The sequence below is a fragment of the Silurus meridionalis genome, chromosome 1 (assembly GCF_014805685.1).
Source record: "Silurus meridionalis isolate SWU-2019-XX chromosome 1, ASM1480568v1, whole genome shotgun sequence".
NCBI lineage: Eukaryota > Metazoa > Chordata > Actinopteri > Siluriformes > Siluridae > Silurus > Silurus meridionalis.
Genome location: NC_060884.1, coordinates 9,453,642 through 9,480,481, shown reverse-complemented (window position 1 = coordinate 9,480,481; position 26,840 = coordinate 9,453,642). Strand labels below are relative to the sequence as shown.

Sequence of the window (26,840 nt, the reverse complement as noted above, 5' to 3'; positions counted from 1 at the left end):
AGGTGCTGGCTATCTGTTGGTTCCTCAAATAATGAAGACTACAGCAGGGGGCAGATCTTTCTCTTATAAAGCCCCACAGTTATGGAACAGCCTTCCAACCAGTGTTCGGGACTCGGACACAGTCTCAGTGTTCAAGTCGAGGTTGAAAACTTATTTATTTAGTCAAGCCTTTTATCATTAGGTTTTTCTTAGGTAAAGGCTCAGATCTGGAGGGAGCATGGATATAGAGTGTTTGGTGAACTGGTATATTTGTATGCTGTCGTCCCTCACATTCACACGTTCACTCGGGTTTGTTGACGGTGGTGTGGTGGGTCGCCTCTTATCCCAGAGATCCCTCATGTCTGTGTTACCTTCTGGTTCTCCCTTTTAGTTATGCTGCCATAGCGAGTCTTGCCGGAGTCCAAACTGCACAGTGACATTAACTTTCATACAACAATAGGGACACTTAATAATCCATATCCTTCTCTTCCCGTCACTCTCTCTCTCTCTCTCTCTCTCTCGGTCGAGTTAAACATGCTCCTGAGGCTCCAGTGACCACTGTTCCTGCCCCTCTCCCCTCCGTGGATCTTCACACTTCTGTGCAGCTTGGGACGGTATCTCATCAACACCTTGGGTGGTTCCATGTAATTCCGGAGTAGAACGGGTGCTTTGAGGACGGATTGGACTGTAGTTGGTGTCGGCGGTCTGCTGCACTGACTCGGGAGTGCAGTTTGCTTCTGATCGTCATCACTGTAAGCCGCAACTTTGTATATCTGCTTCAAATGGACATTTGGTGCAACCCAGATAAGGATGGGTTCCCTCTTGGGTCTGGTTCCTCTCAAGGTTTCTTCCTTATGCCAGCTCGGGGAGTTTTTCCTTGCCACAGTTGCTCATCAGGGACAAACAAACTTACAAAGAACATATTTATGTTTAATCACCACATTATCTGTGTAAAGCTGCTTTGAGACAATGTTCATTGTTAAAAGCGCTATACAAATAAAAATGAATTGAATTGAATTGAATAATTATTGGTTATAAGTTACAAACGATATACTATATTTTCAGGGTTTTCATATACTAGACTTTATGACAAATTCTGAAAATTTGCTTTTGCAGATTTGTAGTTACCCACTTTCCACACCCCGCCTTTTTTATGAGGAAGTCTAAGATGTGGGCACTGTCTGTATATTAAAGCAGTGTTTATAGCACCACATGGTGGTTAACATCACTTGCTGCAAAACAGCCTAAAGTCGTTGAAGGAATAGAATAGCTAAATAGTCCTTTAATGTAATGTGGTCATGTGATTGGTATTAATACAAAACACATTAACAAAGCAATAGGTATAAGTTGACCTTTCATTTATTTTATTGTATTAATTTGAATACTAAAATGTTTAGTGAATTGAGAAACGTTAGAAATAAAATATACAAAATAACATTTATATCTTTCTAATGTTTATCGGGTAATCTAGATTATTCCTCCATGTATATTTGGCTTTAATAAAGCATTTTCTATGTCATTAGCCAATACGATCTAATACCAAACAATTAATCAATTCCACAAAGATGTGGTTTTTTTTATTAAATTGCTATTGTGTATAATTTTGCTTGGTCAGTGGCAATAAGAGTAAGTAAACCGTAATAATACTTAAACTAAATATGCTCACTAGCAGTGTAACTGTACAGTAACTAATGGATTGAGGTTTATTATGGCATTGAATCAAAAATTAAAAAAACCTTCTGCCAACTAGCCATATCATGTTTTTTCAAGGTACTGCCAAATCCTGCGTTTCTATTCCTACATACTAGGGCAGATTTCAGTCTATAAATCTATATTTTATAAATAAATAACAGCTGAAATGAAACAGGCTCATTTTCACAATTTTATTAATATTTGCTATTTATAAATCCAGCACAGACCAATCTTTCAACCAAAAAATGTCAACCACAGCACTTGAGAAAAACAAATAAACAAACAAATAAAACAAGCCCTAGCCCCAATTCATACAAACATCATTCCATCTGTCACAATACACTCTTGGATACACAAAGCCAGCCCTGAATTTGATATGGATACCCAAAGATGTATAGAGTCACTGGCAATAACCCTTACAGTGAACAGAATCTGATCTAGATAGTAAAGAATGCAAGAAATTAAAAAGAAGAGACCATACAAACAACTAAAGAAAGTGTTAAAAAATTAATGTAAAAATCATACTTAATAACAGGAAATATTTTAACCTTTGACACCTGTTATATGGAAGTATATTATCTTCAAGATCAAGTTAGACCCTACTTAAATTGTCTTAATGAGAAAATTTTTTTTTAATGCTGACTCCTGAAATTTAGCAGGAAATCTGTCCATGTATCAGAAAAAGCATAAAAACAATTTAAACATTTTTTTTTAAAGAATTACATAAGACTTTAATATACCATTAATTAATTTATTAAACAGTGGCATTTTAAAATAAAGGCCAATCCAAGCTAATCTACATGGCCTTTTGCATTCTCTGTATTTTGCAGTTCCCCAAGCAAATTCTAAAATTCTAGTACATAAAGCACATTATATTTATACTGAAATGTTTTGTGATTCTGCTGCTGATTTTTAAACAGTTTCATTATTGCAGTTAAAAGTTAGATTAGGGAAATATTAGCTATGTCTCTGGTGGGCATTATCAGTCAAAATTTGAAAGTAGAGTTAATCAAGTTTGCTATTAGTTCCTAAAAAAAAGAGAAAAGAACAAAACATTTTTTGTCAACATTTTCAATGATCTTCAATGTCACAGGTATTCCAATGAAAAATCCAATGTAGAGGAGTAATAAAGATACAAGGTGCACTCTTTCAGCTAGCAATAAAAAGTGGAAGGTTATTAATTTTATCTGCACAGAGTATACAGATGAGCTGGTGACTTTGCTGGATGAACTAGAGGTAGGGATAGTAAGAGCTACACCGCTCTGTCATTACTGCCAGCAGCAGCTCGAATCCATTCTGGGTGAAGTAGTAAAAGAAACCATTACCCAACATGAAAAAATGGAGATGAAACAAACCTCCTCTCTCTCATATTATATATATATATATATATATATATATATATATATATATATATATATATATATATATATATACACACACACACACACACACACACACACACACACACACACACACATACACACACACATACACACACACACACACACACACACACACACACACACACACACACACACACACACACACACACACACACACACACACATTTCCATTATAAAAATAAAACTTAAATGTGACTGGAGCTCAAATAAACATCAGAATTCATAATTTTTAAACTTTAACAATGATAACTCAAAGAAAACACTCCTTCTACTTTGCATTTTCCACTCAGGAACTACAGAAGTTTTTTGTTAAATATGAATGTCAAAGGTTACTAATATTACAATAATTAAATACATGTAAAGTAAACAATAGCTTTGGACTGCTTTCAGTGACATTTATCTAGCAATACTATATTTTTTCAATTTCAATGTACAAATTATTCAACTGTGCCTCATCATCAAAATTAACTCTAGAAATTTCCAGGTCATTAATATGAAAACGTCAGAAAAGAACCCAAGCATGTCCAATGGCGAGGCCATGTGCCCAGGAAGTGTTCTCTGTGGCCAGATTCACACAGACAAGGCTAGACATTCTCTCTTTCAACCAATACAAGTGTCCGGCAATTGTTCATGGTAGGTTCAGAGACATAGCTAGGAAGCTTTTCCCAACTCAATCTTCTTCTGTATGGCTTTTGCAGAGTGGTATATTAAGGAATCAATAAGTCCAGCAACTAGAAAAATAGAAAAATAATTTACAATTGCTGCATTATGGATTGGTACAAATTCTAGGAACAAAATCATTTCACCAACCTGTAAAAACACCACCTATAATAGCACAGACTCCTGTTAGAAAATGAGTGAATGACCTGGAAGGACAAACAACAGTTGGTCAGAGTGCAGTCAGTCAGAATATAAGTTGTTGTAAATTACGCATTACCATTAGTCCTTGGACAATTACTTCAAATTGCAATTATATCGTAAATTGCAAATAAATTGTTAAAGGTTTGTTCTGCAACACAACAATAAACCATGAAGAAAAAAAATCAAGATTCAAGGTATTCCTGCATCCTGCATTTGTGCTGTAAAAACGTACCGCTGTTTCTCTGTGAATTTGACCATCATGGGTGAGAGCTCATAGAGCACAAATACACCAGGAAGACCTTGATCTCCAATCAAACCATTGGCTACTTTTTCATGTCTGGTTACTGAAAATTGGTTTGTTTTCACCACCTATGAATACAAAAACTGTTTAGACACACAATCAATCTAATCAGCACATATCACACACTTGTGACCCATTATTTTCTGTTTGGCTAGGCACATCACTGACATCCAAATGGCATATTTGGTGAAAAATATCATGATAATGTGAGTCATAAACAGGAGTCTTTTAAAAATAAATATCATAATGATAAAAATAAAAATTAGGTGGTGTAGTAGGTCATGTTAATGTCTCAAAACTGCATGGTCCTAAGACTGATCATGTACTTAGGTCACTGTATGTGAGTTCCCAGGATAGGCTGAAGATAGTTAATGAATGAATAAATAATGATAGTGAAAATATATAAAAGCTTCTTGTGCACGCGATTCTCTATAATAATGCATCACTGTTAACTATACAGTTGGCTGAAAACCTACAACTGCATTGGAATGAACAACATTGAAAATTAATGACACTAGTCATCCGCTCGTAATGTTGGAGATTTTTGCCTGTGCTAATCTTATTTCTCTCTCGTCACAGTATTTTACAAATCAAGAAAACAATGCGCTCATTTAACATGGCCTTAAAATAAATTACACTATTCGTTAAGTTTCCTTTTCGATAATCCCGCTATTCGTCCGCGCTCCACACGTTTCTGTCCACTGTTCAATCTCTCGTGGGCGGGGCGTAACAGTATTTTACTCTCATTTGCTAGTGAGATTTAAAACGACAACTACTTGACCCGGAAGTAGAAACTTGCACATTATAAGATTTATACTTTGTTGTTAGTGCATTATCTTTAATTAATATTTAACGTTTTGGTAGCCTTGTACGACTAATTTCTCAATAAATAGAAAACCTATACATGTGGTTTTAGGGAGATGGAATCAGGCTACAGTCCCATACATTTCAGACAGTGGCGAACTATTTAATTTCAGTTTACTTTCACTTGTAGAAAACTCACCTCGCCGTCTCCTTTAACGTAAATTGTTGGAACTATTTTCACGAAGTACTGGTACATCATTGACGCTGGAAAATAAGAGGGGAAAGGGAGAAATGTTAAGAAGAAATCAGCTGCAGACTAGGTTATGCCTGTAGGAGGCGCTAAAAGGCTATGTGCTCCGCTAACTGCTTCCGGTTACGTAATGGCGTCTTTCTAAAAGGGCTAACATTTACAACACGCAGTTGCACGAAGTGCGAGCTTCGAATCGGTCTTAAAACGCTTCTTGAAAATTCTTGATCATTTATTTGGAAAAGGTATAACATTTTTGCATTTCTACATTCTGCAAAGTTTCTGTTTGTACTTTTGACAGTGTTAGAGCCTGACCGAGGTGACAGATTAGCATGGTGGCTAGTCGTACTGAATTATCAGAAAAATAGATTAGATGCTTAACCTCGTCTTAAACAAAACATAGATTTATTATGGTTACATGCATAACAGGTAGCTAACATTTTGGGTTCCATAGCATCAATCTAAACATGGCTCATGTCTTCAGCTAATGTAAATTTTTTGAGGTTTCTAGTTCGAAAAATACGAGTGTATAGAGTAAAAAAAAAAAGCCGAGTATAAGAATATCTATAACTTTTTTGTGTTTTTTTTGTTTTTACTTTAAAATGAGACACAGTTCAAATAAATATCAATTTGAGACTGATGCTCCTAGAATTCTCTCTATAGCAACACTATACTTAAAGGAACTATCATGATGTATAGCATTATCCTGAAATACACTCCCAGCCTTAAGTCTATAATGAAGCTATAGTAATACACATGCCAAAATCTACAGACAGGGAGAAAGAACAAATGTTTTTCACGTCACTAGCAAACATCTTGATTCAATGGCTAAAGATGAATGTGTGTTCGTTTAGACCTGCCCAGAGGACAGATGCCTGTAGCTGTTGGGCCATACGGACAGACACAGCCAAACTGTTTTGACAGGGTTAAAATGGGCTTCATGATGGGCTTTGCGGTTGGAATGGCAGCTGGCGCCATGTTTGGAACCTTCTCCTGTCTACGGTAAGATCTCCACTTTGCTAAACAGTTTTAACAGGGTGGTTGCCAACTTTCAAGGATAAAACATTTTCTAGTGCAGAGGTGTAACAGTAATCTTAGACAAAGGGACACTTTTAAAAAAAAAAGACCCCACACGTTCATGCCCTAGAACTTTTGCAGTGTTGCAAATAAAACATCAGGGGCACAGGCTTTAAGACTAACCAAGTATGGTGTATTAAAACCGTGAGCGATGCCTGGATTCTTTTTCAGTGGTGAAACGTTTTCAAAAGTGTAATTCCCAGGATATTGAGAGTTGAAATGGTGCTGACATAGCCACCTGTGTCATGGGGTTGAATAAAGCAAAGTTGACCTCAAGGAGAGAAGGGTGGAACAGATAATATTGGCATCTTTTGGTACATATATACAGTAATCCTCTGTTTATCGCTGTGGTGACGTTCTAAAACTGCAATAAACTGACACCACCCAAAAATGATATTTTATGTATACAGTAGTGTACTGTACATGTTACTTCATTTTATAATTAATAATTATATTTTTATTAATAAGTTTCATTATTTCAACATAAAACTCCATAAAAACAATTCACCATGTTTTTTGGTCTATCGTGCTATTTGAAAATCAGCGAAACAAATTAGTTATGTGGCAAATGCAATAAACCGGGGACGCGAGATTCAAACCGTGGTAAAGCGGAGGATTACTGTATACTATGTTGACTGACTTATTTTTTGCTATGCTGTATAAATATTATACTTTTTTCTATACAGAATTGGGATGAGAGGTCGTGAACTGATGAGTGGAGTGGGAAAGACCATGATGCAAAGTGGGGGTACATTTGGGACCTTCATGGCCATTGGCATGGGCATTCGCTGCTGACTGCACTGTTCACTTGATTCTAAATCTTTTTCATATATTTGCAATGCTAGAAAACAGTATGTTCATAAAATTGTAATTTTAAAGCAATAAAGTTGTAAAACAAATGTCCTGTTTTGATAATTACTGGGTTTTTTTTTTGTTTTTGATAAAGGAATACAGTACCACTTAATAATAATAATTATAATTATGTAAAAGGAGCCATCTCGAGTTTCCATTACAAGCATCAATACCTCAGTTGTTCTACAAGTTAGTACAACTCTGATTAACACTTGTGCTGTCGTGTGCAACTGAACATTTGCAATTCAAAATGAAATTTGTGAAGAATCCTAGTAGTTTATCAATAGCTTTCAGTCTGGTTCAATAGTCTGGAAATATACTTTTTTTTTACTGCGCTGTAATGTGTATATGAACAATGCCATTCATATCCTTTGCCATGCCTCTTTTAAAATTTGCCAGAGGTGGTGTTCTAAACTAAGCTTTAGCTGTATAACCACGATTTCTGAGAACTGCTTCACATCTGTGTTGCATGGAGCGTACCAACCTCTGGCACACAGGTATTCCAGCCCAGGACGACTGCAATACACACCACAATTTCTCTGAATTTCGTGGTTTTGCCTCAGAAACAGCATTTTTGTGGTCACCCAGTTGGATTAAGGTTTGGGATTAAGCTGGCCACTATAACATTAATCTTGTTGGTCTGGAACCAAGATGCTGGCTTACTGGTGTGTTTACATTTACATTTGTGACATTTAGCAGACGCCCTTATCCAGAGCGACGTACAAAAGTGCTTTGAGTCTCTAGTAATAAATAAATCTACACTGGTACGCAAGATTACAAACTTAATATAAATATAACTCGAATTCTACAAACTTGGGAAGTGCTAATGTAGGTATTTCAGGAAGAGGTAGGTTTTTAGTCGTCGTTTGAAGATAGTCAGGGACTCTGCTGTACGGACATCTAGGGGAAGTTCATTCCACCACCTCGGTGCCAAAACAGAGAAGAGCCTGAAGAGTGTTTGGGGTCGTTGTCTTGTTAAAACACCAATTTCAAAAGGCTTTTAAAAGGCAACATGACCTCTTTAGGTATTTTAATGTACACAAACTGATCCATTATCCCTGGAATGCGATAAATAGGCCCAACACCATAGTATGAGAAGCATCCCCATATCATGATGTTTGCACCCCCATGCTTCCCTGTCTTCACAGTGTACTGTGGCTTGAATTCAGTGTTTGTAGGCCATCAGACTATGTGTGTGGCCAATTACTTACTTACAGGTAACTTTAGACATTCTTTGATCGCCCTGGAGCTGATTAGTGGCCGAGTCTTTGCCATTTTGTCTTTACTTCAATATATTTGAATAGTAGTTTTCTGTTTTCTTCCACAACTTTCTGGTTTTGTTTGCCATTTTAAAGCATTTGATATCATTTTAGCTGGGCAGCCTATAATTTACTGCACTTTTTTATGTTTTCCCCTCTCTAATCAACTTTGTAATCAAAGTACGCTGTCCTTCTGAACAATGTCTGGAATGACCCATTTTAAGATTTTCAGAGAGAAATGCACAGTACAACATTTGCTTCCTTCGTCCTTAAATAAGGGACACTTGTTTGACACCAGTTTTTCCACAGAATAATTTACCTATTTATTTAAACTACATGCTGCTATTACAGGTGCATCTCAATAAATTAGAATATCATTTAAAAAGTTATTTTTGTTTTAGTAATTCAATACAAAAAATGAAACTCGTATATTATATAGATTCATCACACACAGACTGGTATATTTCAAGTGCTTATTTCTTTTAATTTTGATGATTATGGCTTACAACTAATAAAAACCCAAAATTCAGATCATATCTATTTTATATAGATATCTCAGAAAATTAGAATATTACTTAAGACCAATAAAAAATGTTTAATACAGAAATGTTGAACTACTGAAAAGTATGAACATGTACAGAATTCAATACTCTGTCGGGGCTCCCTTTGCATGAAATACTGCAGTGGCATCCGAGGCGATCAGTCTGTGACGCTGCTGACATGTTAGGGAAGCCCAGGTTGCTCTGATATCGGCCTTCAGCTCCTCTACGTTGTTTGGTCTGGTGTCTCATATCTTCCTCTTTACAATACCCCATAGATTCTCCATGTGGTTTAGGTCGGGCGAGTTAGCTGGCCAATTAAGCACATGAATACCATGGCCCTTAAACCATTTAATAGTGCTTTTGGCCGCGTGGGCAGGTGCCAAATACTGTTGAAAATTTAAATCAGCATCTCCATAAAGCTGGTCAGCAGAGGGAAGCATGAAGTGCTCTAAAACTTCCCGGTAGACGGCTGTGTTGACCTTGGACCGGATAAAACACAGTGGACCAACACCAGCAGATGACACGACTCTCCAAGCCACCATTGACTGTGCAAACTTTACACTGGACCTCAAGCAACTTGGATTCTGTGCCTCTCCTCTTCTTCCAGATTCTGGGACCTTGATTTCCAAATGAAATGCAAAATTTTCTTTCCTTTCATTTGAAAAGACGACTTTGGCCCACTGAGCAAATGTCCAGTCCTTTTTGTCCTTTGCCCAGGTAAGACACCTCTGACGTTGTCTCTGGTTCAGGAGTGGCTTGACACAAGGTGTCCGTTGTAGCCCATGGATACGTCTGTGTGTGGTGGCTCTTAAAGCACTGACTCCAGCTGCAGGTCCACTCTTTGTGAATCTCCCCAGATTCTTGAATGGGCTTCGTTTCACCTTTTTCTAAAATTATTTCCTTACATTCAACTTTCCATTAATGTGCTTGGATACAGCACTTTGTGAACAGTCAGCTTCTTTAGCAATGACCTTTTGTGTCTTACCCTCCACATGCAGGGTGTCAATGATTATTTTTAAAAATTTTGAAGATAAACACTTGAAATATATCGGTCTGTGTGTGATGAATCTATAATATACGAGTTTCACTTTTTATATTGAATTACTAAAATAAATCAACTTTTTAATTATATTCTAATTTATTGAATAAACATATTTTCATCTTTCACATTTTAATCAAATAATTGTGCAAACTACAAAATTCACAATTAATTTTTGTTTAAATGCTTTTCAATCTGAATAATATACTTACAAAAAAAATCCAAAATCATAGTGTTTATATTTAAATTTCTGGTATGATCTCAATTCGAGATCTGAAAGTTGCATGTTGCCAATGTTTATGTTGTTGTACTGATGAGCTTTATTGAAGCGTAAAATCCTTGATCCAAAACATGGTCTGGTAAACATATTAATAAAAGCTACATACCTTGTGCAGCTTCAACATTAGTTCCATCAAGTGGGTTGACAATTCCAGGGTAATCTTTTCCAAATGAGAGATGTTTAATCAAATGGGTCATGTTGATCTATGAATATTTAAGAAATGTAATTAACTTACACCAGTGATATAATAATTGATAACATACAGTATGACAGTATCAGACTTTGTAGAATATAAAAAAAAAAACCAAGAAGCAAAGCTTACATTATCCAGTCCATAACTCTGCAAATCATGAACTGGGAAGGAAAAAAAGTTTTGGCAAACATGTTATAAGTTGTTTGGTTGTGCAAAGTAACTCCTTGATTCTGATTAGTCAACAAAGTCACAATTCTGAAATAAAAGCAAAGCATAATAAAAGAGTGAGAAATCAAAGGTTTTTAGGTATAACAAATGTATGAAGGGGACTGTAAATCTATACAAGTAAAAGTTTGACTTACTTTCCACAGCATGAACTGCAGAAAGAAGAAAAAGGAGTCATGGTAATGTTTTTTTTTTTCTTTTGGGAAACAAGTGTCTTCACTTCAAATTTGTTTTACTCTTTTAATGGATTGGGAAAGTGTCTATTCTTTGTGTGTCTATTTTTCTGTTGTAATGAACAGCAATTTACAAAATAAAACTAAACTACACTGTGTTTGTAGTATTTCTATTAGTAAAACACCTTACACTAAAAGAAATAAGAAACCCCTGTTTTGAGATTAATTGGTGAAAATATTCGAATAAATATTCCTCCAACCAGTATAAGTATATATGTTGCTTGTACAGAAAATGTCCAACACGTCTTGCAATTCCACCCCCACCTCCCTCCAACACAGCACATTTGAAGGCCACAACATGATAATTTTATTTATCTGTACAAAAACATTTTCTCTCATTTTCTACATGGCTTTGGTATCACAGCACAGTTCTGAGTTAATTGTCAAAAGCCTCTAGTGTTTTAACATAATTTGTTCAAAGAACTTCCAATTATTGTCTTTTTTTCTACACACTGAAGACATCTTAGTTCCTTATATTTACAACATTTTGTTAAACAACTTACTATTACAAATACTTACTATACTTACTGTACTTAGAACCTTTTGTTTAAACCCATCCAGTTTTCAATTTATCAAAGGGAAGGAAAAGATTAGGAGCAAATCAACTTCTGAACGAATGTATGAAGACGAAATGACAAATGCCCCAGTCTTTATCAATTACAGAGTGAAGAAAGGGTGTTTTGTTTCATGTAATGTCCTGAAAACTACTACACCAAAATGGACAAGTCAGACAGCAGTGGTGCAGGCCCAGCTGAAAGCATGGCCATCTTTACCAGGGATACTCTGACTGGATCATGACAAGACCTGCATGACATTAATACCAAGGTATCGAAAATTGTCCACTCTCTCCACTAGGGTTGATTGATCTTCCTGGTGTCTACATGGCTCAGGGCTGTGTAAATAAGATGTAAAATGGAGGTATCTGTAGAGGGGTGGTATGCAATCTGTAATAGTCAAGTGCCAGGTAAGTAAGGAGCCAATAAAATCCTTGGCCAGTTTTTAAAAACATCAAAACTGATGTTACTGGACGATAGTCATTGAGGTAGGTGGGTGTGATTTCTTCTGGGACAGGAATGATAATGGACTTTTTGATGAATGTTGGAATTACTGACTGAATTACTGTTCTAGAGAGACATTGAATTACTCTGAATAGAGGTGGTATCTGGTCAGTACAGGACCTGACCTGTGATGCAGTCTGGTCCTGCTGCTTTACTAGTATTCAATATCCTGAAAGTATTCCTCATATCATGCTCAGAAACTGTGAAATGATTTCCCATTCTGACATTCTTTATCTGCATGCAGAAGTGTCTGTATTCACCATTCTGAAGGAGGGTGTCTTATAGACTGTCATTGTGTTATATGCAGTGGTGTGAAATCTCTGGATGGTTTTATCCACCCATGGTTTCAGGTTGGCAAACATTAAAATGGTTGTTTTCTGGAATGTATCAGTTACCCAGTAAAATCGCAAACAAGCTTAGATAAACATACTAATGTCATCAGAGCTGCACCTGAAGTTCCAATCTGCATCATCTTGCACAGGGGTGCATCTTTTCCACAAACGGCCGATGTGGGTGCTAGTTTAATTGTAATTGTGCAATTATAACCAAACTATTCTATAAATTATTCTATATATTCTATAGTGTCATAGTTTTGATCTCAAACTCAGATGTCTTCAGTATATAGCAGTATAGCAGTATATAGGGGACTGCATAATTCAGTCATTTCAGATTAATAGGGTAATATTGCAAGCCTGTGTTGAATTCCACACTCTGTTGAAGTTTAAAACAATTAATTAATCCCTAATTAGTATACTTGTAATTAATATTAAAAGTAATTAATTTCACTGTACACTGCTTTGGTTCACTTCACATTTGTTTTCAGTATGGACAGTCATAAAATTGTCTTCCCACCATAAATCAACTGAACCATGGTTAATTTTTATGTGGACCAAGACACAAAAAACTTGGCTCAGTTGTTTCTTTAAACCGGTCAAAATTAGCTAAACTAAAGAAAACAGTTTGGGCAGTCTAGATAAAAAGAGCCCCCTTAAAACATATAACACAAATAAGCAAAGCATATAAAGAGGGGTGGTTTACATGCACATATATATTCTGTACCATATTCAAATAAAGGATGCGCTTTAGAATCTAACTTATAACAAAATCTCAGATTCTACTCCTGGCTTGTTTGTTACAAATACATAGTTAATCTGAATAATCTCAAAAAACTGAAAATGTGAATCTGAGCTGATAAAGTAAACTAGCCTCAGTACGTACCATGAACATGAGACTGCTGAAAGCTCTTTCCAGGAGCAAAGTGAAAGTTACCAGCCACCTAAGTCAAGAAATAATTTTAGTCATATATTTTATCTAAAGCAACCTGCAAGAAATGTGATAAGCATTGAAGTAGCTGTATAAACAATTTGTTGCATAAATGCTGGCAAATGAAATTAACTTAAATGAAATGACATAAATAGGGACCGGTACGTAATTGGGTAAATACTGGACTACCGATAAGCTTCAGGACAAACAGTACTGTTATCGATACTCGCGTTGTTTTATCTCTGTATACTTCGGTGTTAATTTTAAATTAGAAGCTGCCTGTTTTTTTTTTTTTCTTCATACCTGAATGATGTCATCACGTGACCAAAGTTTGCTCGACATACGTGTGATATCCATGCGCATATGGAGTGTGTGCAATCAGTCATGTGGGCAATGTTGAAAATAGGGCTGCAACAACTAATCAATAAAATTTATAAAAATCGATGATGAAGTGAATGCTGTTTTCGATTAGTTGGTCTGCTCAAGTTACGAGTTAGATAACACAGCCGCTATCGAAACAGAAACCAGACTAGTGTCACGGATAAATGTAAAACGCGGTAAGAGCAAACTATCTCCTTATCATGTGAAATGGTGTAGTTTAATTAAGTGCTTTTGTGTGAATTGTTTGCTTGCTAACTTTGGGACAGTCGCACTGGACCTGTTCTGTCGTGACTCGCGAGCAACAGGTTGTGCAATCAGCTCGCTCTCAAACAAACACACAAAAAAAAATACAACAAAATAACAGCAGCTGTAAACGATTTAAATTTTTTATAACCAATGTATATATTTTTTACTTTCTTTATAAGCCTGTTAGCTTGCTGAGCTTTTCTGTTCCATTCTCTTTTTTTTAACATTTGTCTGCTACAGCATTTAACATATCTGTTTTCAAACGTGATTTACTGCGGCTTACTTCATTCACAGGCATGTTTTCAATGTTTTTATATTTAATTTATGCATATCATTTCATTATTATACTAAATGTAATTAATTAAATTCTAGATGCTTATATATGCTGTATATCTTTTTAGAGCATGGATGTCGAATCTGCAATTATTATTAAAAATATCTCTCAAATACTCTTATTTTTTTTACAGAAAGAAACAACCCAGCATGAGTGAATTTGTTCAAGGGAGAAATACCCCATCCACTTCTCAACAAGCAGCCACTATAGGCTTTAAAATGTCAAACAGTACACTTTTATACATAAATACACTGAGATGACCATCTGTGAGCAACAGTATGGTTTCATGCCGAGGAAGAGCACCACAGACGCATTATTTGCTTTGAAGTATAGAGATGGACAGAAGAATTGCATTGTGTTTGTGGATTTAGAGAAAGCATATGACAGGGTACCGAGAGAGCAGCTGTGGTATTGTATGAGGAAGTCAGGTGTGCAGGAAAAAGAGGTGGAGAAGGTGGAGGAGTTCAGGTACATGGGGGTCAACAGTGCAAAGTAATGGACAGTGTGTTAGAGAAGTGAAGAAAAAAAAGAGTGTAAGCAGGGTGGAGTGGGTGGAGAAGAGTAGCAGGAGTAATTTGTGATAGAAGGGGATCTGCAAGAGTGAAAGGGAAAGTTTATAGGACTGTGGTGAGACCTGCAACGTTGTATGATTTAGAGACAGTGGCACTGACTAAAAGACAGGAGGTGGAGGTGGAGGTAGCAGAGCTGAAGATGTTGAGATTTTCATTGGGACTGACAACAATGGACAGAATTAGAAATGAGTTTATTAGAGAGACCGTGCATGTAGGACGTTTTGGGGACAAAGTGAAAGAGGCCTGATCGAGATGGACATGTACAGAGGAGGGACATGGGGTATATTGGTAGGAGAATGCTGAAGATAGAGCCACCAGGAAGGAGAAAAAGAAGAAGTCCAAAAAGGAAGTTCACAGATGTGGTGAAGAAAGACATGTAGGTAGTTGGTTTGAAAGTGGCAGATGTAGAGGACAGAGTAGTATGGAGACTGAGATTATTTATTTTATATATATATATATATATATATATATATATATATATATATATATATATATATATATATATATATATATATATATATAAATAAATAAATTAATGAATAAAAAAAAATTATCCAATTATTAGTAACGAGTAATTCGATTAAAAAAATTAAATTGTATAAAATTAATCGACAAATAATTTTGCCTCAATGCTTCGTTTAGTCCATTTAACTACACACAATGAGAAATAGAGGAACGAGGAGAAAACTCCGTATCCACCATAAAAAAAAAAATGTCTCGCAACTCCAACTCTAAATGCATCTTCCCTGCAATAGCCTCAAGTAAATGTAACACTCAATACGAAAGAAGTTTTAGTTAGTACTGGTAGTCTTTGGTGACGCCACATCGGTTTTGAAATGTAACTCTAAATATGAATAACCCCACAGGAAACGCTAGGCTAGAAAGGGTTTCAGAGGAATTAGACAGTAACACAATATCAGACACAAAGAAGTAGTCCATTCACACATAATGAAGTTCAGCAATAATAAAATAACTTACATTTTTCAACATCTTTTTACATTGTCTTTTCGCATCAAATTATAAAGAGTAGTATCAATAACAGTATCAATAGGTTTCTGTATTGAAAAGAAGTATCGGTATCAACAAAATGTAAAGAATCCCATCCCTAGTCATAAACCTATATTGCTTTCAGTGTATGTTTGCTACCTTATTGACCTCGAGGAAACCATAGACCTGGCAACCTTCATTCTTCTGCTCTTGCATCTTCTGACTGAAGCCCTCTCTCTTGCACTGCTCAATGGTGTCAGGCGTCTTAAAGGCCCAGCCACGGCGACGGTATGCCTCACGCACATCATCACATGTGTTACAGCACCTATTTATCACAAAGAATTCAGTAGTTCTTTGGCTCAATTATCTGTTGGTTACATTATTTATTACATTAAATAGTAAGTTTGAATTACAATAATGTCACAGCCATCTGTGGCCATAAATAAAAGACAGCAAACGTGGCCTCTGAAGCAATAACACCTTAAAAAACATTCTGTAATTTATGTATGTAGAAGAGGATAATTAGCGCTTTCCTGAAATGTGTTCAACTATGTCAATTTTAAAAGACACAGTTGCTTGGAGCAGGTACATGCTGGCCGTCACACTTGAATTCTGTTAATTATCAGGATATACAAGTCAAAACCCAGTAACTTTTAACAGAATGACCTTGGGAAAAAAAGGATCTCAAACATGCATCCCAATCAACAAAGGAACATAAAAATATTAACTCCCAAGTTGTAGAAGAAACAGCAGTACAATAGTATTAATATAGATTTATACAAATATAGAGATCTATACCAAACATGTGTACACATGCATGCCAACTAGGGCTGCACGATTAATCGAAAAATGAATCTCGATTCATACATACATTCGATCTTCTTTTTAAATGACGGCGATTCACGTGCATATATAGTATTTCCCTGTATTCAGATGCTGCATTCACGTGTTCACGTATTTACTTACAACAATCTAAGATGCTATATCAGTCAAACTTACTCACACTGTGTAAAACCAAACCCTATTTATCCACCAATCAGACCCGATCGTTTCTCTCCTCCCTCGTCCTTATTTGCGGCGTTCTGCTGTCACTCACATGACGTGTATCAAAGCGGCAGACCCGAATACATTGGTGGATTTAGAGCGGTAACATTGGTTTCATTCAAAAGAGAGGAAAAAATGAGTGCCAGTTCGGAAATTCCTGGTGGCGACGATGCAGCAACATTGGTAACGAAAAAAGGAGCACATTGCACCGTGTGGAATTTTTTCGGGTTTAAACCTGACGATGATGCGCAACGAGTCGTAATCTGTAAGCAGTGCTTTGGCATTGTGGCAGCCCCGCAAGGTAACACCACCAATCTCTACAACCACCTCAGACGTCACCACAAAATACAGTGCGAGTTAGCCATGAAAGACAAGGAGCCACACCAAAAATACCAGCCGCCAGACCACACAAACTTCAATAACTCAGACATTACACGGTGCATCCCCATACCCCTCAAGTTCCCAGCGGCACAAAGACATAACAAACGTCATCGCTCATCACCTAGCTAAAGACATGGCTCCAATAAACACTGTTGAAAACGAGGGATTTAAGGCAATGATAAAGACTTCAGACAAGCGCTACTGTCTGCCCTCTCGCAACTATTTTTCATCCGTTGCGTTGCCAGGTCTATATACTCAGTGTCGCATGACAGTCGAGAAAGAACTGCAAAATGCAAATTAACACTACTTTTATTATACTTGAAAATCCTGTGTAGCACTGTTTTTACTTGAGTGCAATAAATGTTTTGGTTGAAAACATGAGAATCGTGTGAGAGAATCGTGATCTCAATTCCCATGGAGAAAAATTGTGACTCACATTTTAGCAAGAATCGTGCAGCCCTAATGCCAACCTATTTTAAAAAGGTGCAAAAAATTAAATAGCATCGTTTAAATAGGACTTTCTTTTTGATACACAGCTCTTTGGTCTTTATGTTGGTTCATCCTTTGTAACAACAAATGAAATGAACCACAACAGTTCTCACAGGTGAAACCAAGAACTCATACCAAGAACAGATGTACAAAGCTTATAATTGATTAAATAATCGAGCTAACAGTATTTTTTAAATAAAAAAATAGGGTGGATCCAAACATAGGTGCAATGTTCTTTAAGTAGTTTAAAACAGTGGTCCCCAACCTTTATTGTGCCATGGACCAGTTGTCAGGCAATATTTTCACGGACCGGCCTTTAAGGTGTGGCGGATAAATACAACAAAATAAAATGATATGACCGGCACAAAAACTGGTATTTTCTAAATATGAATACTGTGTTGTTTTTTGTTCATTTTGCTAGCTTGGGGGTTTGAATTTAGCGGTAATGTATTATGCGTTACCGGCCGGAGCAGCCCCTTTAAGAAGGTAGAGTATTACCTTCTTAAAGGGGCTAGATGGAGGTATGTGATGCAAGCATCATGACATGCATCAAGAGTGAGTCATAGACAGATGTGGTGGAGAGAATCTGGTCATTTTCCAAAATAAAACATTGCTCAGAATCAGATAATAAATAAAACATAATTTAAGTTATGTATTCTTTCTGTGTGGCCCGGTACCAATTGACCCACATGGCCCAGGGGTTAGGGACCACTGGCTTAGAGTATTAAAAACTAAGTATTAATATATGGTACATTAAGAAACAAATAGAAATGTGCGATTTAGATGCAATTAAATATTTTAATCCATTGACAGCCCTAATATTAATATGATGTGAGGTCCAGTTACCAGCGTGACACTAAAACAGTTAGTAGTAATAACTACTTTTTACTTGAGTACACAATTTAACACATCAAGATCTTTATGATAGATCATAATTTTATATTCATGTTCATTTATTAATTCATTTATTAATATAGCAGACCTTATTGCTTGACATAACTTCAATAATCCATTTTGCTTTAATAGGGCAAACAGAATGATGCTTAAAAGAATATCAAGAACTGGCTCAAAGTTTTCTTTTAATATTTTATGCCATTTTGCGATTTCAAGTGCACATTTTTTTGGCTTGCTACTGCTTGTTTTTTTTTTCCCCACTGCTCCAAATAACAGTATTTACACCACTCCAGCTGGCACTTGTCTTTGTGATCTTAAGCTTGTGTGCAATTGCTTGGCATTGGAAACCCATTTCAGGACCCTCCCAAAGCATAGTTTTTGACGTTTTGGAACTGTATAGTGACCCCAGCAAACCTAAATAAATATAATATTTAATGATAAATACAACAAACCCAATATTTTTAAACGTTTCACACACTGTAAGAAATGCTAATGTAGTTTTGCTTTTTGGTTAACTTGCAGACAAGTCTGGCAACAATTCTATATAACAACAGCTATAACGATGAACAAATACATACACAAACAGGCCCCAGCTCAGATAGTTAAAAAATACTCACTTCAAAGTATCTGTTTCTGCTCCATAACAACTTTCACAGCGATCTGGATCCAGCTTACTAGGGTCAAATATCTCACCCTCAACTTTGCCCAAATCTGCAAAGAATCAAATAGTATCAGAGAGCCTTGCTTGTTGTGTTACATCCATTTTAGTTGGAGGTATTTGAAAATCTATCTACATCAAGTATATATTTAAATATTAATTTAATTAATCAAATGGATTAACAAACCATGCTTCTCTGCTTCACTGCTGACCGGTTTGCCATCCTTGTCCAGTCTTAGCTTGAAGAGGTTGTGCTCCACATCCAGTTGCTGGTCTCCTGCTACATCCATGGCATCAATGCTCAAATCTGAGAAACATGAATGACAGGAACAGTTGAAACTTATATGTAAAAGTGGATGATAAGTCCATAGCTACATTTCACATCTGATATATTATATGTATACGATAGGGACCCTGAATATTTGAAGATTTGATACTTCAATAAGAGGAACCTGATTCTAAAAATCTCACTGTTGAATCTTTGCAGAGGTGTCATGAAACAAGGACCATGCTATTTTGGCTATATGGGTGCTCAATGTTCGATTTCACATAAAACTACTGGTTTCCTCCCAATAAGTTAATATACAGCCTACTCTGATAATACTATAAATAAACGTAAAAAGAAAGAAGCTTTTAAAAATATTTTTAATGTGTGTGAACAAATCCAACCACCCCGTGACAGATTTAAGTTTCCCTTTCCATGATCTGTGACTGACACAGGAGCATCTTGGTTGCAGAGATTTAAATATTTAAAGTCTGGTATATTCTGTAAATTTATATAAATTTAATTAATTAATTCTGTAAATTAATTTTGAATGAATTAACTTTAATTTTAACTTAAAAAAAATAAAATGGCATTGTCCGTTTTGTCTATCACTTTACAGGCAGTTTTGGTCGCTTTTTCTGTGTGCTGCGTATAAAAGAAAATCAATTCTCTGCCCGTAATCCCCCACCCAACACACACACAAACACATGCACACACACGATTGGATTGGCTGTCGAATATAGGCAAGACTTGGCGATTCTGATTAGACTATGTAAATCCTTAGTCGGGGACACCCCTAGTATTTAGAAACACAGAGACAAGACATTACTTCATAGAGCCATGTCAACAATGGCAAGGTTTCTCAGTAGAAGCATGTGGGAAAATGTACTTACAAGCACATGGCATATGGGGAAATGTGACATCAATGTTGATCTTTAGCTTGTCTCCTCTTGAAGTGTCCACAAAGAGTTCAGGATAGACCTGTAATCAAAGACGTTGCCTAAAAATATGATCTTTATGTTATATGTAGCTGTCATTACAATAGCATGGTCAGTGTTGTCCTGTGTATCCAATTACAGGCAATGTAACTAACATTAACTTTAGCAAGTGCTAAACAAAATTAGGTTGTTTCACAGTTCACTGTTTAACACCCCAGTGGTCTCAGAGTGGTGTTTTCATATGTATCAATTTATTTTTAATGAACCATACTCAGTTCTGTTATAATAGCCCTGAAAGGAAATCAGCTGCACACGACATTAGTGATCCTCAGGAACGCAGTTTTTTTTTTCTCCAAGTATTTTAGCATTGATGTGTTCTCAGTACCCTATTCAGACCACAACCTTAGTGTAATAGCTATAAGTTGCTTTACACTGTGCATGCAAGTATAAATATTAACTGTAATACCTTGATGCATACTCTACAGCATGTGTGTATACTGCAGGAGAGCACATGCTGTAGAGTATGCAAATGAAGCCTGGCACTAAACAACACATTTTTACACTTTTTGTATTTGATAATAGTTTAATTCATTTTAAATAAATTTTATATGAATTAAACTACAGTCGAACCCACTTATCTCGACCTCGGTTAACTCGACTTCGGGGAGGGAGCATGCACCTTTTCATTAAATAACGCACATCATGTACATAAAAAAATTTCAAAGCACGTTAATATATTGCCCCATATTGGTTTTCGTTTATCTCGATCCTCGGTTATCTCGAAGCTTTTTGGCGTCCCCTAGGCCAGCGATATAACCGGGTTCCACTGTATTATTGCCAAATTCTGCTACTTAATTCAAGGCTTTTATTTATTTTGTAGCAGGAAAGGTCTTTTACAAACTCTATATGACTTTGAGTATGCTTTCTGCACTGTACTGTACTGTACTGTACTAAGCACTAAGCTCAGTGACCTGGGTATCTGCACCTCCACCTGCAGATCGATTCTGGACTTTCTCACCAACAGACCTCAATCTGTCAGGTTGGGCAACCAGGTATCCTCAACCCTCATTCTAAACACTGGCATACTGCAAAGCTGTGTTCTGAGCCCACTACTCATCTCCCTGTTCACCCACGATTGTGCTCCTCTGTATAACTCCAACATCTTCATCAAGTATGCAGATGACACCACGTGGTCAGCCAGATCGACAACAACGATGAATCGGCCTACAAGGAAGAGATCCCTAATCTGACAGCATGGTGTGCCAACAACAACCTGACCCTCAACGCTACTAAGACCAAAGAGCTCATTGTGGGCTTTCGGAAATCCAACAGCAGGAGACATCTACCAGTCAAGCGAGTCTCCAGCTTTAAGTTCCTGGGAGTTGACATCTCTGAGGATCTGTCATGGCAGCAGAACACTTCAGCCCTGGTTAAAAAAAGCACAACAGCGCCTGTACTTTTTTTATTCAGGTCTGTGCGGCAGTAATGGGGAGTCGAGGACAGAGCAAGACTAGTTTCTCAAAGTGGAAATCTGCTCATTATTTCACTTTAGTTGAGTATAAAGACAAAAACTTTTAAGTCAAATGTAAGCTGTGTCTTTCTGGTTCGGAGCTCGTATCTACTGCGATAAACAGCAACTCCAATCTGTTAAAGCTCCTCCAGAAACTCCATGCTAGAAGCCAGAAGCTAACCCGGTGTTCTGTTTTACATTGTTGATATTTTTTATACTTCAGCTGTGAAAGGAACATTTTTTAAAAGCTCAACACAACAGCAGAAGCCACTTTAGTTTTTAATTGTGAATATATTATTCAGCTTGTTTTGTTATTTATTTCAGAAATCCTTGTGATATATTCAGTTTGTGCTGCTCTGACTTTAATAAAATAGTGTTTAAAAATGACTTTGTGTTTAAGTCAGTTTTGTGTTTGTACAGACCATAACGCATAAAAGGGCATTAATGGGAACATTAAAGAACGTTCTTTAAAAAAGTAACTAAAAAGTTACTTTTAACAGTAATGCATTACTTTTTGGTGTAAGTAATCAACAAAGTAACTAAGTTACTTTTTGAATGAAGTAACGAGTAACTGGAACTAGTTACTATTTTTTAGTAACAAGCACAACACACTATATATATATATATATATATATATATATATATATATATATATATATATATATATATATATATATATATATATATATATATATATATATATATACACACACACACACAGTGCCCTCCACAATTATTGGCACCCCTGTTTAAGATGTGGTCGTGGACTTCTAAAAATTCTCCTTTTTTTTAAAACAACATAGAACCCAAATGCAAAAAAAGAGAAAAATCCAACCTTTCATTTAAGTACATAACTTTGGTGGTAAAAAAAATCATACATTCAGAGAAAAAAAAACTTGAAATCATGTGTCCCACAATTATTGTCACCCCTAACAATTCCTCTGAAAATTTAATTTTTAATTTTTTTTTTTTTTTATATTTTTCTGTAGTTGCTAAGGTTGGTCAGGGTATCTAGGGACTTTTAATTAGTAATTCATGATTTCCTGTTTCCCTGGGGTATAAATATGATGTGACACAGAGGCCTAATTCTCTTACCCATTTGTCAACATGGCAAAGACAAGAGAACACACCATTCAAGTAAGGCAGATGTGTGTCGACCTTCATAAGTCAGGCAATGGCTACAAGAAAATAGCCACTCGCCTTAACTTGCCGGTATCTACAGTCAGAGGAATCATTAAGAAGTTTAAAACAACTGGAACAGTGACAAACAAGGCTGGAAGAGGTCCCAAGTTTATCTTGCCACAACGCACAGTGAGGAGGATGGTAAGAGAAGTAAAAAAATTTCCCAAGCTCACCGTCACAGAATTGCATCAAAGAGTGGCATCTTGGGGTCACAGAGTCTCCAAAACAACCATCAGACGCCTCTACATGCCAACAAGCTGTTTGGGAGGCATGCAAGGAAAAAGCCTTTTCTCACTAACACTCACAAACGTAAACGCCTGGAGTTTGCTAAGCGGTACTGGGACTTCAACTGGGATCGTGTGCTTTGGTCAGATGAGAATAAGATTGAGCTTTTTGGCAACAAACACTCTAAGTGGGTCTGGCGTAAAACAAAAGATGAGTATGCCGAAAAGCACCTCATGCCCACCGTGAAGTATGGTGGAGGATCTGTGATGCTGTGGGCCTGTTTCTCTTCCAAAGGCCCTGGGAACCTTGTTAGGGTGCATGGCATTATGAACGCTTTGAAGTACCAGGATATTTTAAATAAAAACCTGATGGCCTCTGCCAGAAAGCTGAAGATGGGTCGTCATTGGGTCTTTCAGCAGGATAATGATCCAAAACATGTGGCAAAATCTACACAAAAGTGGTTCAGCAGTCACAAACTCAAGGTCCTCCCATGGCCATCTCAGTCCCCAGACCTCAACCCAATCGAAAACCTGTGGGGCGAGCTAAAGAGAAGAGTGCATAAGAGAGGACCCAGGACACTGGATGATTTAGAAAAATATAAGCTGCGGGTGTCTACACTGAAACTAATGAACTTTACACAGGCTTTAACGAAAGGTGTAACAAGTGAAATATGTTGTGGCTCCTTTAAGAGCAGAGCGGCATTTTAAGAATAATTCCGGTATTAATGCATGTGTGTATGTCTGAGGAATATGTCCTTATTATTTTCTGATGCTCATTTCTAAGTTTCTTTGACTAACCCGTAATGCTGTTGCCAAGAAAAATAAAAAAGAACGAGTTTTGGAAACCTGTTTGTGCTTATATGATTTCTGTTGCAACTGGAGTTAGCGAGCTATCCCATGACCCAGACTCAATGCGTTACAATGTTACGACTTGTATCTAAACAGTAGCTGACCAAGTAAGTCATTGTTCACTGTCTTTCTCCTTCCTTTCACAACCACAGTGGTACCTTGACCTATGAGTGCATTAATGTGCGAGTTTTCCGAGGTACGAGCGGTCACTCGGTCGATTTTTTGTTTTGTTATGCGGGCAAAAAATTGAGGTACGAGCTCGAGACGCCGCTGCTAGATGGCGAAGTGAAGCCAGAAAGCGAAGACTGTGACAAGCAAAGAAGAAAAAGTAAAAATTTGAAAGTTTATTGATACGTAGTGTACAGAAGTGATAGCAAAAAACGAGTTTTCCCTCCGCTTATCGCCTCTACCACCCCTCCACACACACACACACACACACACACACATTCACCCCCCACCCCCCCACCGGCGTTTTCGTTAGCTCAAGTCGTCTCATCTCCAAGGAAAATACACTGAATAAAACCTTATTCTATCTTTACATACTCTATTATGTTTTTATACAAGATTTGTTATTTAGAAATGTATTTTCCAATTTAATAACATGGAAAAAAAAAACGGGGTGTCATTTTGAGGGTTGGAATGGATTCATGCCATTTTAAGTATTTTCAATATGGAAAACTAATTTGATGTTTGTCACTTTTTTTTGTCACACTCTCAGCTCACAGTTACCAATTTCACTAAGAGACAACAGATTATTCAGGTATGCCTGATTAAACATAAGTTCCTACACCAGAGCTATCAACAGAACTGTTTTCCCAACACACTGGTCTTTAAAATGGTCCAGCTGCTGGCTCCACTTTACACATAGTGGTGCCAAACCTGCTTCAGAATCATGCAACATGTATACAATTAGGCCTTGAATGTGCAATACCATGCCTAAATGTAGAATAACAGATAAACTAGTTACAAACTCTCTCCAGAAACCACTAATAATCTGTTACTTCCTTTAAAGCTTTATTTTATTTATAACATCTCTATAGACATTTAATAAGAGGTACATAAGAAAATATGGTGTAAGCACCATTTTTTCTGTTTTTTTTTTATTTTATTTTTTTTAAGTGGTGCATAGAAAATATTTAAATTGCAGAATTGTAACTAAATTCATAAAAGGGTGATTTTAAAAAATGTGGTGGCCTCTGACTCTCTCACTCTTTATTTCTTTCAATTTACAAGTACATTTATTTGTTAAAGATATGTAATAGAAACAGCAAAACAAAAAAGAACCACTCATTCCACCACTGCAGCATTAATAAGAAAGTACAGGTAGGTACCGTTATTTCTGAGAGGGTCATGTATATGTTATAAAACTCCAAATCATTTTGCAGACTACAGTTAAAAGTATATATAAAACATAAACAAACACACACACACACACACACACACACACACACACACACACAGTGTGCATTGTCTTGCAGTCCTGTCTCTTACCAGAATTGATTACATGTGAGTGTTGCATTGGGTATAAGCTTTAGGGTGTTCTCTTACCTCTTTGGTAAGATAATATTGCAACTCCGAGACAAACAGGATGAGCATAATAAGCCCACTGACGATCGTTACTGTCAAATAAACAAAAAAAACAAATAAAAAAAAAAACGTTAACAGGCATTTTGAAAACTGATTATGCTAATTGTAAACAGGTTTCACTTTATTTAAGCTTGCAAAGAATTATTAAAGAGTAATTAGTTCGGTACGGTGTGTCAAGGTTCATTTCTGAAGATCGGAACTAGATGTTCTAATAGAATGATAAATTATCAGTTTAGACAAACAATAACGCTACTTAGCTAGCTACAGTCAAGCGGTTTAAAAGGTTGCGATGTCTGATTCTGCAGCGTTTGCCTGCAGTTTCACTCACCCGTGGCTCCACCACACGTTTTGATTCTAAAATCTTCTAGAGTCTTTGGATAGGCATCAAATTGTTTAAGTTTATTTAATGCATCCATCTTCCCTTACACTCCTACAGCAGTGACGTTTCCGCCTTGGGTAGTTCAACTGGTTCTCTTCCGGTGTCAGGCGGAATTGTGTTTATACAGTTGTGCGCCTGCAGATGGCACTGTTTTTTACAATATGTAAAAAAATAATTCATTCAGTCAGTCAGTAATTAAGTGCTCAGATGTGTCAATCTTATTCCTGAAAAAAAGAAGTACATCGAAAAAGCTACGGAACAGAAGTATTTTACTTTCAAATGTATTGTATTAAACTCAGTTTAAATGTCAAAAAAAAAAAATAAATAAAAATCAGTAAACTCATTGACAACTGAAGGCTTCCATGCAACAGTAAGTGATTTTCATAAAAGTTAACCTCCAATCATAATTTGAGCATCTGTATGAATTAAGTAGGTTCGTAGAGTATAAGGACTCAGGATCATTGTTATCTCAGAAATAATTTATAAATCAAAGAGTGCAAGCAAGAACTGTCTGAACCAACGGTCACCTACATCTGCACTTTCATAAACATCCTCATAAACCATAATGATTCGAATAAATGTCTGTGTGCGTGAAGGTTTTATCATGAGAAA

General features: G+C 36.5%; 2 protein-coding genes across 3 annotated transcripts; one reads left to right on the top strand and one right to left on the bottom strand.

Moving 5' to 3' along the window:
- Positions 1–3,455: 3,455 nt before the first annotated feature.
- Positions 3,456–26,323, bottom strand: ergic3 (ERGIC and golgi 3). 2 transcript variants are annotated; one of them, XM_046848419.1, is made up of 14 exons: positions 26,178–26,323; positions 25,811–25,881; positions 20,453–20,540; positions 19,482–19,601; positions 19,254–19,347; positions 15,988–16,153; positions 13,264–13,321; positions 10,892–10,906; positions 10,659–10,690; positions 10,443–10,539; positions 5,240–5,304; positions 4,168–4,304; positions 3,885–3,940; positions 3,456–3,805 (listed from the first exon to the last, which is right to left on the bottom strand). In XM_046848419.1, exons 1-14 carry the CDS (start codon positions 26,263–26,265, stop codon positions 3,726–3,728), a joined length of 1,167 nt encoding a protein of 388 aa, XP_046704375.1. In that variant the 5' UTR covers positions 26,266–26,323; the 3' UTR covers positions 3,456–3,725. The 2 variants fall into 2 exon arrangements, with proteins under 2 accessions (XP_046704375.1, XP_046704381.1); XM_046848425.1 differs by lacking the exon at positions 10,892–10,906.
- On the top strand, positions 5,376–7,263 carry romo1 (reactive oxygen species modulator 1). The gene is made up of 3 exons (XM_046848437.1): positions 5,376–5,532; positions 6,142–6,289; positions 7,051–7,263. The coding sequence occupies exons 2-3, from the start codon at positions 6,159–6,161 to the stop codon at positions 7,157–7,159; spliced, it is 240 nt and encodes a 79-aa protein (XP_046704393.1). The 5' UTR covers positions 5,376–5,532; positions 6,142–6,158; the 3' UTR covers positions 7,160–7,263.
- Positions 26,324–26,840: the final 517 nt, after the last annotated feature.

Excerpts from the sequence above, each read along its gene's own strand:
- romo1 (XM_046848437.1), top strand. The coding sequence starts at position 6,159 with ATGCCTGTAGCTGTTGGGCCATACGGACAGACACAGCCAAACTGTTTT. Across the intron at positions 6,290-7,050 it reads GGAACCTTCTCCTGTCTACG|AATTGGGATGAGAGGTCGTG; the intron begins GTAAGATCTCCA and ends TTTTCTATACAG.
- ergic3 (XM_046848419.1), bottom strand. The coding sequence starts at position 26,265 with ATGGATGCATTAAATAAACTTAAACAATTTGATGCCTATCCAAAGACT. Across the intron at positions 20,541-25,810 it reads AATATTATCTTACCAAAGAG|GTCTATCCTGAACTCTTTGT; the intron begins GTAAGAGAACAC and ends CTTTGATTACAG. Across the intron at positions 19,602-20,452 it reads TCCCCATATGCCATGTGCTT|ATTTGAGCATTGATGCCATG; the intron begins GTAAGTACATTT and ends CATGTTTCTCAG.